Genomic DNA, 15,869 nt, shown 5'->3' on the forward strand with positions numbered 1-15,869 from the left:
TGGAGGAGGAAGTCAAGGCTCAGAGAGGTTGTGTCACTAGCTCAAAGCCACAGAGCAGAGTGGGGGCCAGACACTGAGTGCTCCAGAGCCCCCAGGGCAGTGCACATCCAGGCACAGTGGCGTCGGCACCCGCAGATCCCAAGTCTGATGATGACCCCAGCAGCCCGCCCGTCTCAGAGTGACAGCAAATCATATATCCCAGGCTGTTCTCAAAACCCTTTGCTTTCCTCAGTGAACCCATGACCTCCCCAAACGCACACCCCTCTCCCCTGTCCTTTGAGGCCACTGGCTGCAGCACGCCACGCAGCCCCCTGCCTCCGCCACCACCTCCTGGTGCTATGGAAGAGACCCCTCCACTGTTCAACCAACAGTCTTTTATTACCAGGCTCCACTGGCTGGCCTGGGACACCTGGAGACCAACGAGCCTTGGTCCCTGTCCTCCGGTCAGCACGGCGAGGCACCGGGGCCCAACTTACAGGTGAGAGACGCCGCAGCAGTGACGAGTGGACCTGCAGGAACAGAAGCAGGATCCCTGCCCTGCTTTGAGATCAGCCAGGACGGTTTCCAGATTTCAGACGGACCTCCAGCCGGAAGCAACGCTGAGGGGGCACTTCTCCTAGCAAAGGGCAGTGGGGTGGGGGTGGGGTGACACAGGGCAGATGAAGCCGACGCTCTCAACCGGCGACTGAGTGGAAGGGCGCGCAGAGGGGCCAGGACCCAGGGGCCACTTTCTGCCGTGCGGGTACCTCACTAAGAATCCCTTCCCGCTCCCTGGCCTCCACCTGGCACCGGTCAGAAAAGTCCTCTTCTGGACGGGGGAGGAAGCTGGGGGCAGAGTGGCAGGACACGGATAGCTGGCCTGCCCCCAGGCCGTTCCTGAGTCACACGACTCGCCCAGAGTCGCAGCGCACACTGGGCCTGCGGTCACGGCGCCAGGTCGCCCTTCTTGCCAGTCCAGAGCTCCCGGAGCTCAACGTGGCAGCCCAGGTCCCGCAGGGCGGCCTTGGCCACATCCTCACAGTCGCGGTGGGCGGCTCGGGCTCGCGAGATGAGGGCCTCAGCCCCCAGGTCCAGGATGGGCTGTGAGAAGGCTTCGCTGCGGGCCACCAGGTTCCGGATCAACATGCAGGCCTGTTTCTGGAAAGGAGAGCAGGTCAGTGGCTGGGAGTCAGGGGGTGGGGCCCACTCTGACCTTGGGGTCATCATAACACAACAGGACCGCTGGCAACATGCAGCGGGTGCCTACGCTCTGACTCATCAAGTGAGGCCCACGCCTCCACTTCAGCCTCTCGGCACCCTGGCTGGGCTGATTCCCCCAGCTCCCAGGTGAGGAGACTGAAGCTCAGGGTGGCCGAGTGTTGGGCAGGCGGGGCTGACTCCTCAGGCGTGGGACTCAAAGTCTCTGAGCAACGTCCTTGGGTGCTGGCAATAGCCTGGCCGGGGGAGGAGGGCAGGGAGACAGAGGGAAGCGCAGGGCTGTGCCCAGGGCCCATCAGTCAGCACACTGTGGGCTCATTCAGTTAGCATCCGGGCCTGCTGCCTCTGCTGGGCAGCAGTCCTGAGAAGCACCCCAACATGAGAGAGCCGGGGAGAAGCAGGTGAAATGAGGGCCTGCCTGGCCAGGGTGGTTAGGAGTGGGCAAGGTAATAGGCCAGCCGCGGGCACAGCATCCTAGATGAGGGAGCCAAGGCCCCCCGTGGGACTGAGCCTGGTGCATCTGCAGACCAACCAGGAGATCCCTGAGTCAGGATGGTATGAAAGGTGGGAGCGGGAGGAAGGTGGGTTTCTGACAAGGGTGTATATGGCCCTGTCTATGCTTCAGCCTGACTGACCTCCGCAACAGCAGCCTAAGGTGGAGCCGGGAAGCTTCCATGAATCCCAGCAGAGCCCCATCTGTGGGTCCACCCACCTCCCCCCGCCCGGCCCATATCCCTCTAGAGAGACTGTTAGGAAAAGGCAAGATCAAAGGCAAGAAGAGCAACGGAACAGGAGAAAGGACAACAGTGGGCAGAGTTCAGCACGTTCTGGAGGCTGGGATGGAGATGCAGGACACTGGGGGCTGAGCAGGAAGGAGGCCCTGGAGGCCTGGGTCACGGCGGGGGTGGGCCAGGCCAGAGAGGGCCTGCACCCTCCGCTTTGCCCACCCCCAGGACCTGCTGGCTGGCCCTCGCCCCACCTGCCCACCAGGTTCCTGTCCTCCCCGCCTGTCACCCACGCCTACTTGGACGCCAGCCTCCTGAGGGTGGGCCTTCATGGCCTGCAGCGCGGCCTGGGCCCCGCCGCCCTCCATGATGACGCGGCTGTTCGCTGGCTTGCGCAGGGCCAGGACGCACAGGGCTGCACAGCTCTGCTCGCACACCTGCAGGGAGGCCACGGGGATGGCTGAGAGGAGGCAGACGGAACCACCCCCCCCCCCAACCAACTCCTCCAGTGAGTGCTCTGCGACCCCACTGGGACAGACCACTGTCCATCTACATGTGTACCGACCAGCAGAAACGGGAACGATACCCGGATGCATCAACCGAGCTCTTAGGGGTGACAGTCTCGCCCCACCCTGGCCCTCACTCACCCCGCCTTCAGCCTCTGGCTTGCTGGCCTCACCCTAGGCCTGGCCTGGCTTCCAGAGATGGGAAAGGCCATCATGTGGCTACAGGTACTGATCCGGCATTCCAGCCATGTGGCCCCGCCTGTGTACCCCCCGCCCTGGGGTGGGTACCTGGGCACTGGCCAGGTGCCGGGTCATGGCGGCCACAATGGACGCGGTCCCACCGGCGCGGACGATGGCGTCTTTCACATCATCGTTGCCTGCGATGGCCCTCAGAGCACTCAGCACCTGCTTCACCAGCTCCTGGAGAGACAGCAGTGCACAGGTTTCCCCCAGCAGCACCCGGGCATCAGCAGCTGGATGGTGGGGGGTGTGGGGCTGTTTCAATGTCTGCTGTCTGAACACACAGGGGACCACTCTGGGGTGTGCAGGCAGCATGGAACAGCAAGCTTATCTATCACTCACTGTGTAGAGAAGGCAGGGGAGGCTTGGGGAGGTGGGCCCTGTGGTTCTGGCCACCTGCGTCCAGGACAGGCATTTGGATGACTTTGATCACCCCCTCCAGACACACAGAGGGGTGTGTGGCTCAGGTCAGCACCCAGAGCACAGGGGGCCTCGCTCAAGTGCCACACCCTTCAGCTGCCCCCACCACACCCACTCTGCTTCTCTCACTCCTGATTGAAAATACAAAGGTGCCAAAGGATGGTAAGAGAGGGTGGGTGGGTCTGTTTTTCCCCTGAGCTTTAGTTCCTTCTCACAGGTCTTGACAAGCGAAAACCGAACTTTGATTCTGGGCTCTGCAGACAAGGCCAGCATGTTCTGATGCAAGCCTGTCTGGCTGACCAGGGCCCAGAGGGGCCGAGTTCCCTGGGAGACCCAGAGCCTTTCCCAGATATCGAGAAAAACAACAGACAAATTCAGGCGAGGGACTTCCCTGGTGGTCCAGTGATTAAGAATTCACCTGCCAATGCAGGGGGCGTGGGTTCGATCCCTGGCCTGGGAAGATTTCATGGGCTGAGGAGCAACTAAAGCCGCACACCACAGCTACTGAGCCGAGTGCCCTAGGGCCTGTGCGCTGCGACGAGGGAAGCCACCGTAATGCGAACCCCATGCACTGCAGCTCGAGTAACCCCTGCTCACCGCTGCAACTAGAGAAAGCCTGCACACAGCAACGAAGACACACAGCAGCCAAGAATAAATAAGGCAGACTCAGGCAAAGGGACCTCACACCCTGACACAGCTGTGGACACCCACCTGGTGGTCACTGCAGTCAGCCAGCAGGGCCATCAGGACGCTGAGGCCCCCGAGGTCGACGACCTCCTGGCAGAACTCGTTGCGGACAGCCAGGCGGGACAAGGTGCTGCAGAGCTCGCTCAGGATGCTGGGATTGTCGGGGAACACTGCAGAGAGGGGAGGGGGAAGCCCGGGGTGAGGAGCGGAGAACCAGCCCTGGCTCTGAGCCGGCACTCCTGCTAGGAATCCCGAATCCCGCTCCACCAGGGCAGCCTGGCCCCTCTGCCTGGCTGGGTGGCTGCCTGGTGGGGTGGACGAATAAGGCAGGGGGAGAGGAAGGACCACTGGGGGCTGCCCAGGCCTGCGGTGCCCCCTGCTGGCTGCTGGGGAAGACACAGGAATGTGCTTTCCCCTCCGCTGTGCCCCAGATAAATTCCAGAACAACTGATGATCTTGACTAAAAAAAGAAAAACCATAATAGTGCTATAATAAACCACCCGAGACTATTTTTATGATCTTGGGTTGGGAATGACCTTTCTAAGTGCAACAGGACACCTAGAAACTGCAGAAGGACATATGGACAGAGTTGGCCCAGGCAAAAATTAGACACAGATGCTGTAGACAGAGTTCAGAGGCACCAGGGAGGATAGGCCTGACTGAGGGCGATGGTGGGCAGGAGGGTTAGGGAGTCGCCGGCGGAGGGTGGGCACAAAGAGCCGTAATAACACAGAGCTCAGCGGCAGTCAGTGCATACGGCCCCCTGGCCAGGCCACAGCCCCCAGTGGCTCCATGAACTGTAACTGGGTACGCCGTGGAGATACTCTGGAGATGCGGTGTCATCCATGACCAGCTGACTTTTAAGTGTAGCAGATGACCCTCAATGGTCTGGGTGGGCCTCGTCCAATCAGCCGAGGGCCTTAAGAGGGAAACTGAGGTCTCCCTGAAGAGGAAGAAGCTTGCTAGTAGACTACAGTGTTGGCTCCTGCCCAAGCCTCAGCCTGCTACAGACGTCTGAAAGCACCACAACCACATGAGCCAATTTCTTGCCATAAATTTTCCTGTGCGTATATGTATTCATGTATGCCAAAACACACACACACGCCCCCTACTGGTTCTGTCTGTCTGGAGCACTCTCTCTGGTGTGTGTGTGTAAGTCGTGTCCAACTCTTTGCGACTCCGTGGACTGGAGCCCACCAGGCTGCTTTGTCTGAGGGATTCTCCAGGCAAGAATACTGGAGTGGGGTGCCATTTCCTTCTCCACTCACTGATATGAACCCCTGTCAATAAACAAGGAAGATGTAATCCACCCCTCAGAAAAGCAGCTCAGCTTTGCAGCCAGTCAGGCCGTGTTTCCCCCTCTCTGGAGGGGCAGAGGGGAGACTGGGGCAGGCCCCACTCCCCCCAGACAGACCAGAGTCGCACACACTGGCCTGGCAACAAAGGCAGAGCCACAGGGCAGGCTGCAAAGGCAAGCTCACTCTCCTGGCACCTTCTGCGCGCAAGACCCCAGTCCGGCCTCTTCCAGGGGATGCAGTGCCCAGGGGCAGGAGTTCTGGTGCCCGAGAGTCCATGCTGTGGCCTCCTGTGGCTGGCTCACCGGGGTCACCTCGGAGTCAGGCACACGGCCACGCCCGAGAACTGGTGACCAAGTACGAACCAAAGTGCAAGCCTCCCCCTGGGAGCAGCCCCGGTGAGGGCCAGCAACACCTCCCCACCTTTGGGAGCAGCACCCTCCTTTCCCCTTTGAGGAGCCCTCCCACCCCACTCTCAGTCTGTTGTTGGACAGAGTCGAGCGCTTCCCTAAATGGTTCTAGAGCTGAGCACGGGATGTGGTCCAGGCCAGTGATCGCTGGCTTGGAACTCTCCTGGAAAAACTAGGGGTAAGGACAGCGTCCTGCTAGGGGTAGGACCGAACTGACAGATACGACTGGTGCCTGGAGCCAACCCTGCTTGAAGCTGTCCTAAACCCCGACTCTTCACTCTCGCTACATCTGCTCCTACCTTTGGCGGCCTCAATGAGCACCTTTAAGCCTCCATTCTCCTGCACGATCATCTTGGCGTGGTCGTGGGCATGACCGAAGGGCACACGGATGTCGTCATCAAAGGTCATGACGCGCAGGGCCCCGCAGGCCTCGCGGACCACGTCGGCACAGTGGCTGTGCCGGGCGATGGCGCCAGTCAGCAGGGGCAGCACGCCGGCCTTCACCAGGCGCTGCCGGTTCCGCTCGTGCTTCAGGCAGGCATGGCGCACACAGCGGATCCCGGAGCAGGTCACGCGGGCCGAGTCAGCATGGTGGGACAGCGTGGCCACGAGCAGCTGCAGGCCCTGGGTGTCCAGGAGGTCGGGCTGGCCATCCGTCAGGGCAGACAGGGCACTGAGGGCCTGGAGGAGGAGGCCCTGGTCGCCCGCCGCGGCCAACTTCCAGGCCTCCAGGAGGATGGAGTAGGCCCCCTTCTCGGCTGCCAGAAAGCGGCAGGCCTTCTCCTGCTTGCACTGCTCGCAAAAGCGGGCAAGGTGTGCGGACACCTCCTGGGGGTGCGAGCGGGCCACAGACTCCTGCAGGTCATCCAGGGCCTAGGGGACAGGGGAGAAACGTCAGGGCCAGCTCAGTCTGAGGAAGGTCACAGTGCCCGTGCTGGGCCCTGGTGGGATCCCTCCGCCTGGGATCTGGGCCTCGGTGGAAGTCCTGTGGGGCCAGTTCCAGCTGGGGCCGCTTCCACACCTGTGCTTTTAGGAGCGTTGACTGGGCTTGAGAGGCCACAGAGAGAGTGAGAGCGAGACAGAGGCCTTGCTTTCTCAGCGTCCCTGACAAGGAGCCACACACACAGAAGCACAGACATGAAACATTCTAGCTCTGGGCGCCAGTGCAGGAAGTCCCCAAGTGAGACCATCCAGCAGGACCATCCAGCTGAGGTTAGTCAACCCAGCAAAATCACCGCAAACAATAAAATGGCTATTGTTTGGGGCTGTTAGGCAGCCATAACTAGCCGACACACCCACCAACGGCCAGCTCCCTAAGGAAGGTGAAAGCCTCCTCCACCGGTTCTGCCCGTATCATATGCCTCCTGCTTGTCTCTCTCCTTCCCTCCGCAAGTATGTACTGAGCAACTGCCCAGTGAAACCAGACGGTAAACATGGTTGGTTTACCATGCACAACTCTAAGCCCTTGGGGGAAAAAGCCATAATGAGAGACAACAGCCTGAATGGGACAGACAAGTCCACTCCGTACCCTGACTGTGGCCCTGCCTCAGCTTGAGCCCACGATGAACCCGCGCACTCGGAGCTTAGGGCATTCTTTGCATCCAGCCCTAAGGAGAGTGGGTCTACAGACACCATCAGCCCTGCCATGACAGTCAACCATGCCTGTCAGCCAGTCCTTGCTGAGCTCAAATCTGTGGACTTAACTAAGCATATGTTCTGACGAAACTGAATATTAAGAAATTAGTTAAAACCAGGATGTGTGACTTGAATAAACATTTCTTCAAAGATACACATATAAATGGCCACTAAGCACATGAAAACGTGCTCAACATCACTAATCGCTGCTGCTGCTGATGCTGCGTCACTTCAGTCGTGTCCGACTCTGTGTGACCCCATAGACGGCAGCCCATCAGGCTCCCCAGTCCCTGGGATTCTCCAGGCAAGAACACTGCAGTGGGTTGCCATTTCCTTCTCCAATGCATGAAAGTGACAAGTAAAACTGAAGTCGCTCAGTCGTGTCCGACCCTCAGCGACCCCATGGACTGCAGCCTTCCAGGCTCCTTTGTCCATGGGATTTTCCAGGCAAGAGTACTGGAGTGGGGTGCCATTGCCTTCTCCACCCACTAATCACTAGGGAAATGCTAATCAAAACCACAGTGAGACACCATCACACCCATGAACGTGGCTATTGCTACAACAAAGAAACAGAAAATAACAAGAGTTAGCAAGGATGTGGCAAAAACTGGAACCCTGTGTACTGTTTGTGGGAATATAAAATGGTGCAGCTGCTGTGGAAAGCAAGTTCAGTGGTTCCTCAAAAAATTAAACCAAGCGATCCAGCAATTCTAGATACACACCCCAAAGAACTGAAAACAGAAGCTCAAAAATATGTTGGCACACCCATTTTCACAGCAGCATTATTTACAACAGCCAAAAGGCAGAAGCAACCCAAATGCCCATCAGTGAGTGAATAAACAAATGTGGTATTTCCATAGATGGAATATTATTCAGCCACAAAAAGGAAAGAAATTCTGACAAGTAGTACCACACAGATGTACCTTGAGGACATCAAGCTAGGTGAAATAAACCAGTCACAAAAGGATGAATACTGTATAATTTCCCTTAGGTTCACATCCAGGGCTGCCTCCTCCAACTTCTCTTTCTACTACTGCTTTCTTTTGCAGCTAGGTGAGTCACTTTTTCCTCTTTGGATCTCAATTTTCCCATCTGTTAAATGGGGTTGATAACCCCACCCCTGCAGGTATCTTTGGGCTAATAACTGAGACGACACAAAGCAAGTGCCTAGTATAGAACTGAATTCACAGATGGTTCTCAATAAACACTAGAACTTTCTGCTGTTTTACCAACAGCTTACCAGTTTGATGGATGACCTTAAGGAAAGACTGAACCTTTGTGAGCTGTATTTCCCTTGTTTGGGTCACGGTAGAGTGAGGGCAGGCTCTGGGTCTCTCTGTTCACCCATCAGAAAGCCAGGGATGACGTACTTACCTCACACAGGCCAGTTTAAGTGTGGTGAGGAGGGGCTGTAATGTGTCAGTAAACAGTGGATGCTTAATAAGTGACAGCCTATGATTACACTCTCTTTTCTTGGGATTCTTGCCCATTTTACTGAGCAAATTCAGAGCTTGGGAGGCCGAGAGAGGTTCCTCCAGGGGGCCCTCCACCCCAAGGCTCCCAACACCAGGACAAACATGAACACTGTCCACCCCTTAGGCCTAGAGGGCTATCCCTTCCCTGTCTACTATGTCAGCTCTAATCCCACAGTGTCACACGTCGGTGGGTGGGCAGAGCACGGGGGCCCCCACGAGGCCCTCAGACATTGACTCAGGAACCCCAGCTGCACACTCAGGCCTGCCTGTGCTTGCTGGGCTGGCTTGGACCTTCTGATTCTGTGCCTGCCATCTGGAAACACGCAAAAAGGTGCTCCCAACAGAGTAATGACATGACGCAGGATCATACACGTGAGGCTCACGTAGGCTGCCCTCTCCTACCTGTAGGATGTCATGTATGGGATCCTGGGGTCCATCCGCAGAGACTTTTGGGGTCATCTTTACAATGTTGCTCAGATCAACCCCTGTGGGAGGGCGGGGAAGTCAGGAAACAAGAGACAGTTGTCAACCCCGCGGGCCTGCAGCAGTCACACCTGGTGTCCCTTCAGCTGGGACCACCCTACTCTGGAGGCCTGGGATCTGCCCAGCTCTCCACCCCACCCCTCCCTGCCTGGGCAGGGCCCAGCAGCCATGCCTGCGTGGGGTGTGGGGTCTCTGCACCTTGGCCCTGCCCAGCCAGCGGGGGGCAGAGGAGCAGGGAGGACGCACACCAGTGCTGCGGTGAGGGAGGCACTCTGCCTGGAGGGCTCAGAAGGGAGTGCCGCCTGCGGTCTTCACCCTGGCTGCATCCCACCCTTGCTGGCAGACCCAGAAGAGGCCCCCACTGTGCGGAACACGTCTAGGTGCCCCTCCCGTCCCTGTCCAATGTTTAGTCCCTACTCTGTGCCCGGGATGCCAGCTCCTGACCTGGAAGGCTGGATCCCTGGACTTCCTTGCCATCTGGCGTCTGACTGGGTTGGCCAATGGGAAGCCGGATCTGAGAGCAGAGGCAGGAGGAGTGGGAGGACAGGGTGTTCATTCCCAGGTTCCTGCCTCTGCCTCTGTCAGGTGACCCCCGTTCCTTGCATGGCCTGTCGTGGGAAGGGGTAGGTCCTGCTGTGGGCAGCACGGTCTCCCAACCCTGCCCACGTGACTGCAAACAGCTCCCTCCTAACCATTCTCCTCCACGGTCTGGCTAGGGCTTGCTACCTGTTTTCAGAGGCTGGTGACCAATACCCCTTCTGCCTCCATGAACTCACACTCGGGTGCAGGGGGGGCAGGGTGGCAGGTGGCCCTGTTTCTTCGGAGGGAAGTCAAGAAAAGTCTCTTCAAGGAAGCGACCGTTGAAATGAGACCCACTTGGAGAGACCCAGCCCTGTAGATGTCAGGGTGCGGTCCAGGCGAGTAGAGCATAGGCATCAGCGAGGTGGGAGGGGGTGGCCAGCCTGCCCGGGGCACAGTGTAGAGAGAGGACACTGCCCAAGGCAGTCATGCCAGGAAGGATGTGCTCGCGGCAGGACACCGCTCTTTTACACACGAGGCGCCATGGATGGGACTTCCCTGGTGGTTCAGCAGTTAAGACCCCATGCTTTAGACGCAGGGAGCATGGGTTTGATCCCTGGTCAGGGGACTTGGATCCCATGTGCCAGGTGGTGTGGCAACAAGAAGAACAAAAAGAGCCGCGGACGGAAGGTGACTCTGAGGCGAAGAGCCAGCCCGGCGCCGAGACCCAGTCGCACCGCCCTACCTTGAGATTCAAACTGCTCCACGGCCTCTCTCACCGCCTCCTCCGGCCCCATCTCAAACTCCTGGATGTTCTCGCGAACAGCTGCGTCAAAGGTCTCCTGGGTGATGCGCTTGGAAGCCATCTTTATCTCCTCCACGTGGGGCCAAGGACACCCAATAGCTGCTCTCAAGCTGAAAAGGTAGAAGTTAGACTTGTTGAGGATCAGAGGGCAACGGAGAACCTGGCCACCATCTAGAGAGCACCTTCCAAGAGGCCAGAGCCTGTAACTGTCCTGGGAAAATTCTAACAGCCTGAGTCACAGCAAAGGGTGATATCCCCACAGCCACAGAACGCCTAAAAGTACACAAGAAGGCAGGTAGTTTAGTGTATTTTACCTGAATGGGGCATGTTAATATAACGTATGCCCTTAATGGTAAAAAGTTGCTGTTGTTGTTTAGTTGCTAAGTTGTGTCTCACCCTTTCCAACCCTATGGACTGTAGCCTGCCAGGCTCCTCTGTGCATGGAATTCTTCTGGCAAGAATACTGGAGCGAGTTGCCATTTCCTTCTCCAGGGGATCTCTTGGGCCCAGGGATCGAATCCCCATCTCCTGCATTAGCAGGTTGATTGTTTTACTGCTGAGCCACCAGGGAAGCTCCAGTAGTGAAAAGCAGCAGTAGTAAAATAGAGGTAAAACAGTATCTTAATAATATATGTCGTGGAATTTCCCTGGTGGTCCAGTGGCCAGGACTCTGCACTCTCAGTACAGGGCGCCCGGTTTTGATCCCTGATCAGGAAACTAGATCCTACATGGTGCAACTAAGAGTTTGCATGCCACCACTAAAAAGCCCAGTTGCCACAATGAAGATCAAAGGTTCCTCCACAGCTGAGACCCAGAGCAGCCAAATACATAAATAGTTAAAAAGCGATAATACGGTATACGTTATGCGATTATAATAACATTATAATATAAAGTTATACTACTCTATTGGAGAAGGAAATGGCAACCCACTCCAGTGTTCTTGCCTGGAGAATCCCAGGGACGGGGGAGCCTGGTGGGCTGCGGTCTATGGGGTCGCACAGAGTCAGGCACGACTGAAGTGACTTAGCAGCAGCAGCAGCAGCATACTACTCTATTATACAGTTATGTACTTTATATATAATTATATAATGAAATAATGTTATCCTAGCATACCATGGCACTAATAAAATATAAATGAAATTAATAATGATGTTAATTAAAATTAATATTAAATCACACCTATGATTACTTTTTAGACTTTTACTTTTTTTATTACTAATAATAAGTAAATTAGAAGCTAACAGAAATAGTTACCTGTAAGAGGAGGTAGAGAAAAGGGTGGTGAGAGCAGGAATAGAAGCTGGATTATTCTCTCTTAATGTACCTTGCTTTAGAGGGTTGAATTTGGAACTCAGGTAAATGATTTATGTGATTAAGAAAAGCAATATACCAAAATAAAAATAAAAGCAATGCCTAAAAATTAACAGCAAAATGAAACCCATGAACCTAACAGTATGTCTATGTGAATGAGATCATTTCAGGCAATTTTAAAACACAGTGATATGACTGCATATTCTGACTGGGATCTACCCTAAAGATGAAAGTGAGTCGCTCAGTCACATCTGACTCTTTGCAACCCCATGGACCTGTGGAATGCTCTAGGCCAGAATACTGGAGTGGGTAGCCTTTCCCTTCTCCAGGGGATCTTTCCCAACCCAGGGATCGAACCTAGGTCTCCCACACTGCAGGCAGATTCTTTTACCAGCTGACCCACAAGGGAAGCCCAAGAATACTGGAATGGGTAGCCTATCCCTTCTCCAGCAGATCTTTCCAACTCAAAAGACAGAACTGCAAAAGAAAACCTTCAACAGTTTTCAGTAATATGTTATTGGAAACCTCATTAGTAATATCATTTGGAAATGATTACAGATATAGTAAATAAGTAATGATGTTTATATCATGAATAATCAGCATAAAAAAAATAAGATTTTAACAAAATCAGAGAAGTAAAAACTCAGAACTCCTAAATTTGAATTGGAAATATAATATGAACTCATTTTCTCTTGAGCAAATAAAGAATCAATTTTCTATTAATATGAACTGAAAATGCCTGGAGAAAGTAATACTACCACGCAGCAATGAGCACCCAGAACACCAACTGTGGTCTCTACCATTTCCCACCAAAGAAACCAAGGCTCTTGGAGTAAGCGTGGATTCCAGTTTTAGGCAGGAAACAGGCCAGAGGAGCCAGGAGCATCAAGGGAGACCAGAAAGCAAAGAAGCATCTGAAGACCACTGCGGTCATGTCAAAGGACTCAGGAGCCAACCCTCTGGGGCACCTGCTAGCTAAAGATGGGACAAATGAGCATTAAAAAAGAACAAACACAAAAACTTCTGAGCCCACAAGCCACAACGAAGATCCCGTGTGCTGCAATGAAGAGCCCAGGCACCCAAATAAACAAACAAGTATTTAAAAAAAAATTTTTTAAGGACATTCTCTTATACATTCACAGCAAAACTGAAATTTAACACAAGGGATTTCACACTGACAATGATGCTATTTTCTAACATACAGTACACGACGGACTTTCTTGATTACTGTAATATCGTCTTCTGGAACAATTTTGTTTTTTTTCTGGTCCTGGGTCCATTCCAGAATCATGTGGAAAGCACAGAAACTGTGTTAGGGAGACGGGGGCAAAGATGGCAGTAGGCCAATGGCACAGGAGTGTGCAAGTGTGTGCCGTGGGGGGACAAGCCACCCAAGCCCTCGCTTGTCTCTGTGCAGGCAGCACAGGGTGTGACTGTTCCACCTGTGTTTGTGCAGAAGCTCAGGGTCACGTGGGGGAGGACAGGGGAGGCTGTTGGTCAATTCTCATGCGTGACACAAGGACAAAGAATCTGCCTCACAGAATGTGGTGAAAATCCAACCCACCAATTTCAACAAAGCACCGAGAACAGGATCTGGCACCGAGCTCAATAAACATCACTTAGTCGTTCTTTTCCTCTTTTGCTTAAGAGGTGCTTCGGCCAGTTCCTTAGTGGGTAGGGGATTTTAGGGACTTAAACACCTTGTCTCTCTCCCTTGCAGATCTCCCCCTCTTTATTTCCCAGAACAGGGAGCCTGTTCAACGGTTGCTAAGGATTTCCAAATCAAAGCGGGAAGAAAAGAATAAGGATCTTCTGTTTCAAGATAAAGAGTTTCTCCAACTTGACGGCCTGTGTGCTGCAATGAAAGATCTTCACAGAGTGAAGATCTTGGTGCTGCAGCTAAGACCCGATGCAGCCAAATAAATAATTTTTTTTTTTTTAAGATACAAGAACTTCTCAGTGGGGAGCCTGCTCTGGTGAGGGTAAAGGGTCCTGGCCAGCTCTGGGGCTGGGTGCTACTGGGGGGACTCTGCTGCTGGCTCTGCCACATGTTGCTTCCACCACCCTGGCCATGCTTCAGACCCAAGTGGGCCAATGACAAGAGGCCACTGGGTCAGAGAAGAAGTCATAAAGGGGAATGTCATTGTGTCTACTTTAAGGGTGACAAATCTGAAGCTCAGAGATGCAGCAAGAAACCTGCCAAGACCATTTTCTGTCTCATTAACACTTTCCCTCCACCTAGCTCCTCTGTGGAGCTTCCACCTGCTTGTCCAGGGTGCCTCCTCACAGGAGCCTTCCCTGGCTACTCAGACAGAGCCTGTGTACCCATGGCTCTTCCCAACTCAGGAACCTCTCTCTGCCCAGCCCTGAGATCTCTGGGCTAGGGAGGTCAGTGTCCGGCTCTGGAACCACCACTTACGAGTCCTTCGAGGTCCCCTGGATCCAGCAAAGCCTGTGTGTGGGGCTGGGGGCTGCGAGGAAAGTACAGGGCTGGAGCTCATGAGAAAGATGGTGCCTGGGAATGGTCCTCTGGGAGTCACCTGGGGAACAGCGCAGGCCGGGAAAGGAGAGAAACAGCATTACCAGCCTTCACGCTGCGTCCAAGGCAGGCTGGGCCCCAGTATTCACTGCAGCACTATTTACAACAACCGGGACCTGGCAGCAACCTAGATGTCCATCGGCAGTTGAATGGATAAGAAAGTTGTGGCACATAGACACGATAGAAGATTACTCAGCTATAAAAAGGAAAGCATTTGAGCCAGTCCTAATGAAGCGGATGAATCTGGAGCCTATTATACAGAGTGAAATGAGAAAAAGAAAGACAAATACTGTATATTAACACATATATATGGAATTTAAAAAGACGGTAATGACAATCCTACATGCAGGGAAGCAAAGGAGACACAGATGTAAAGAACAGACTTTTGGACGCCGTGGGAGAAGGTGAGAGTGGGATGATTTGAGAGAACAGCATTGAAACACATATATTACCATATGTAAAACAGACGACCAGTGCAAGTTTGATGCACGAAGCAGGGCACCCAAAGCCAGTGCTCTGGGACAACCCAGAGGGATGGGGTGGGGAGGGAGGGGGGGTCCAGGATAGGGGGATACATGTATACCTGTGGCTGATTCATGTTGATGATGTATGGCAAAAACCATCACAATATTGTAAAGTAATTATCCTCCAATTAAAATAAATAATTTTTTTTTAAAGGCATGCTAAGCTGGCGTGCTGCTATTCATGGGGTCGCAAAGAGTCGGACACAACTGAGCAACTGGACTGAACTGAACTGAAGGAGAAGGGAGTCACCAAGGCTCCCAACTAACAGCCCGCTTCCCTCTCTAAGCCACCGTTCTGCTTATCAAGAAAAGAGTGCCCTGACAAACCAGGGGCCCTGAATGATTAGTCCTCCCCCGCCTGCCACACCCACCTTGGTTCAGGTGGCATCACCTGCTTCCTTCCGGCCGTACCCAGTGCTTCTGTTCTCCAGGAGGCAGCCAGAGGGTGAATGGAAAGCAGAGACCATCTCACTTACTTATTTAAAACCCTCAAGTGGCTTCCCAGCCTTCTCTGAACAAAATCCAGTCTCCTTACCAACACTTGCCTTACCTAGACCTTCTCACCTGTGCCTTCCTGCTTCTTTCTCATTCTTCCCAGCTACCCGAGGGACATCCTTCATAAAGCAGCCCCCGCTCTCCTACTCTGTCTTATTATTTTAACATATCTCAACATGGAGTGAAATGTTTCTTCTATTTATTTGCTTTTACTGCCCTAGCCTCCTCCCCAATGAAATTTAATCTGCATGAGAGCTGGGGCTCGGTTTATTAAGTACCCCCCACTACCTAGGATGCGGCCAGGCACGCAGCAGGCACTCAGTACATAGTGAAAAACGAATAAATGAAAAGAAAACGACAGACAGGCGTGTGGGCAATTTTGTCCACGGACGGCTTCCGTAAGTCTATCATTTACCCAAGGCCAAGTCCTCGAGGGGCGCGCCCCCGTCACTAATCCGAGCCCGCGGCGTCCGCTCCCGGCTCCTCGCGCGAGGGGGCTCGGCGGCCGCCGCCTCTCTCCCGGTCTTCGGGGCCACGTGGGGACAGGGTGCGGTTCGCGGCGGTCTCGGGCTGCACCGCCCCTGGTCCCTTTCGGCCGCCGTA

General features: G+C 54.4%; 1 protein-coding gene across 1 annotated transcript; it reads right to left on the reverse strand.

Annotated features, from left to right (window-relative positions):
• Positions 1-357: 357 nt before the first annotated feature.
• On the reverse strand, positions 358-15,159 carry ARMC6 (armadillo repeat containing 6). The gene is made up of 8 exons (XM_052643742.1): positions 15,143-15,159; positions 10,338-10,507; positions 8,993-9,075; positions 5,780-6,353; positions 3,800-3,945; positions 2,717-2,848; positions 2,222-2,359; positions 358-1,137 (listed from the first exon to the last, which is right to left on the reverse strand). The coding sequence occupies exons 1-8, from the start codon at positions 15,157-15,159 to the stop codon at positions 925-927; spliced, it is 1,473 nt and encodes a 490-aa protein (XP_052499702.1). The 3' UTR covers positions 358-924.
• Between the last annotated feature and the right edge of the window lie 710 nt (positions 15,160-15,869).

The sequence above is a fragment of the Budorcas taxicolor genome, chromosome 7 (assembly GCF_023091745.1).
Source record: "Budorcas taxicolor isolate Tak-1 chromosome 7, Takin1.1, whole genome shotgun sequence".
NCBI classification, from domain to species: Eukaryota; Metazoa; Chordata; class Mammalia; order Artiodactyla; family Bovidae; genus Budorcas; species Budorcas taxicolor.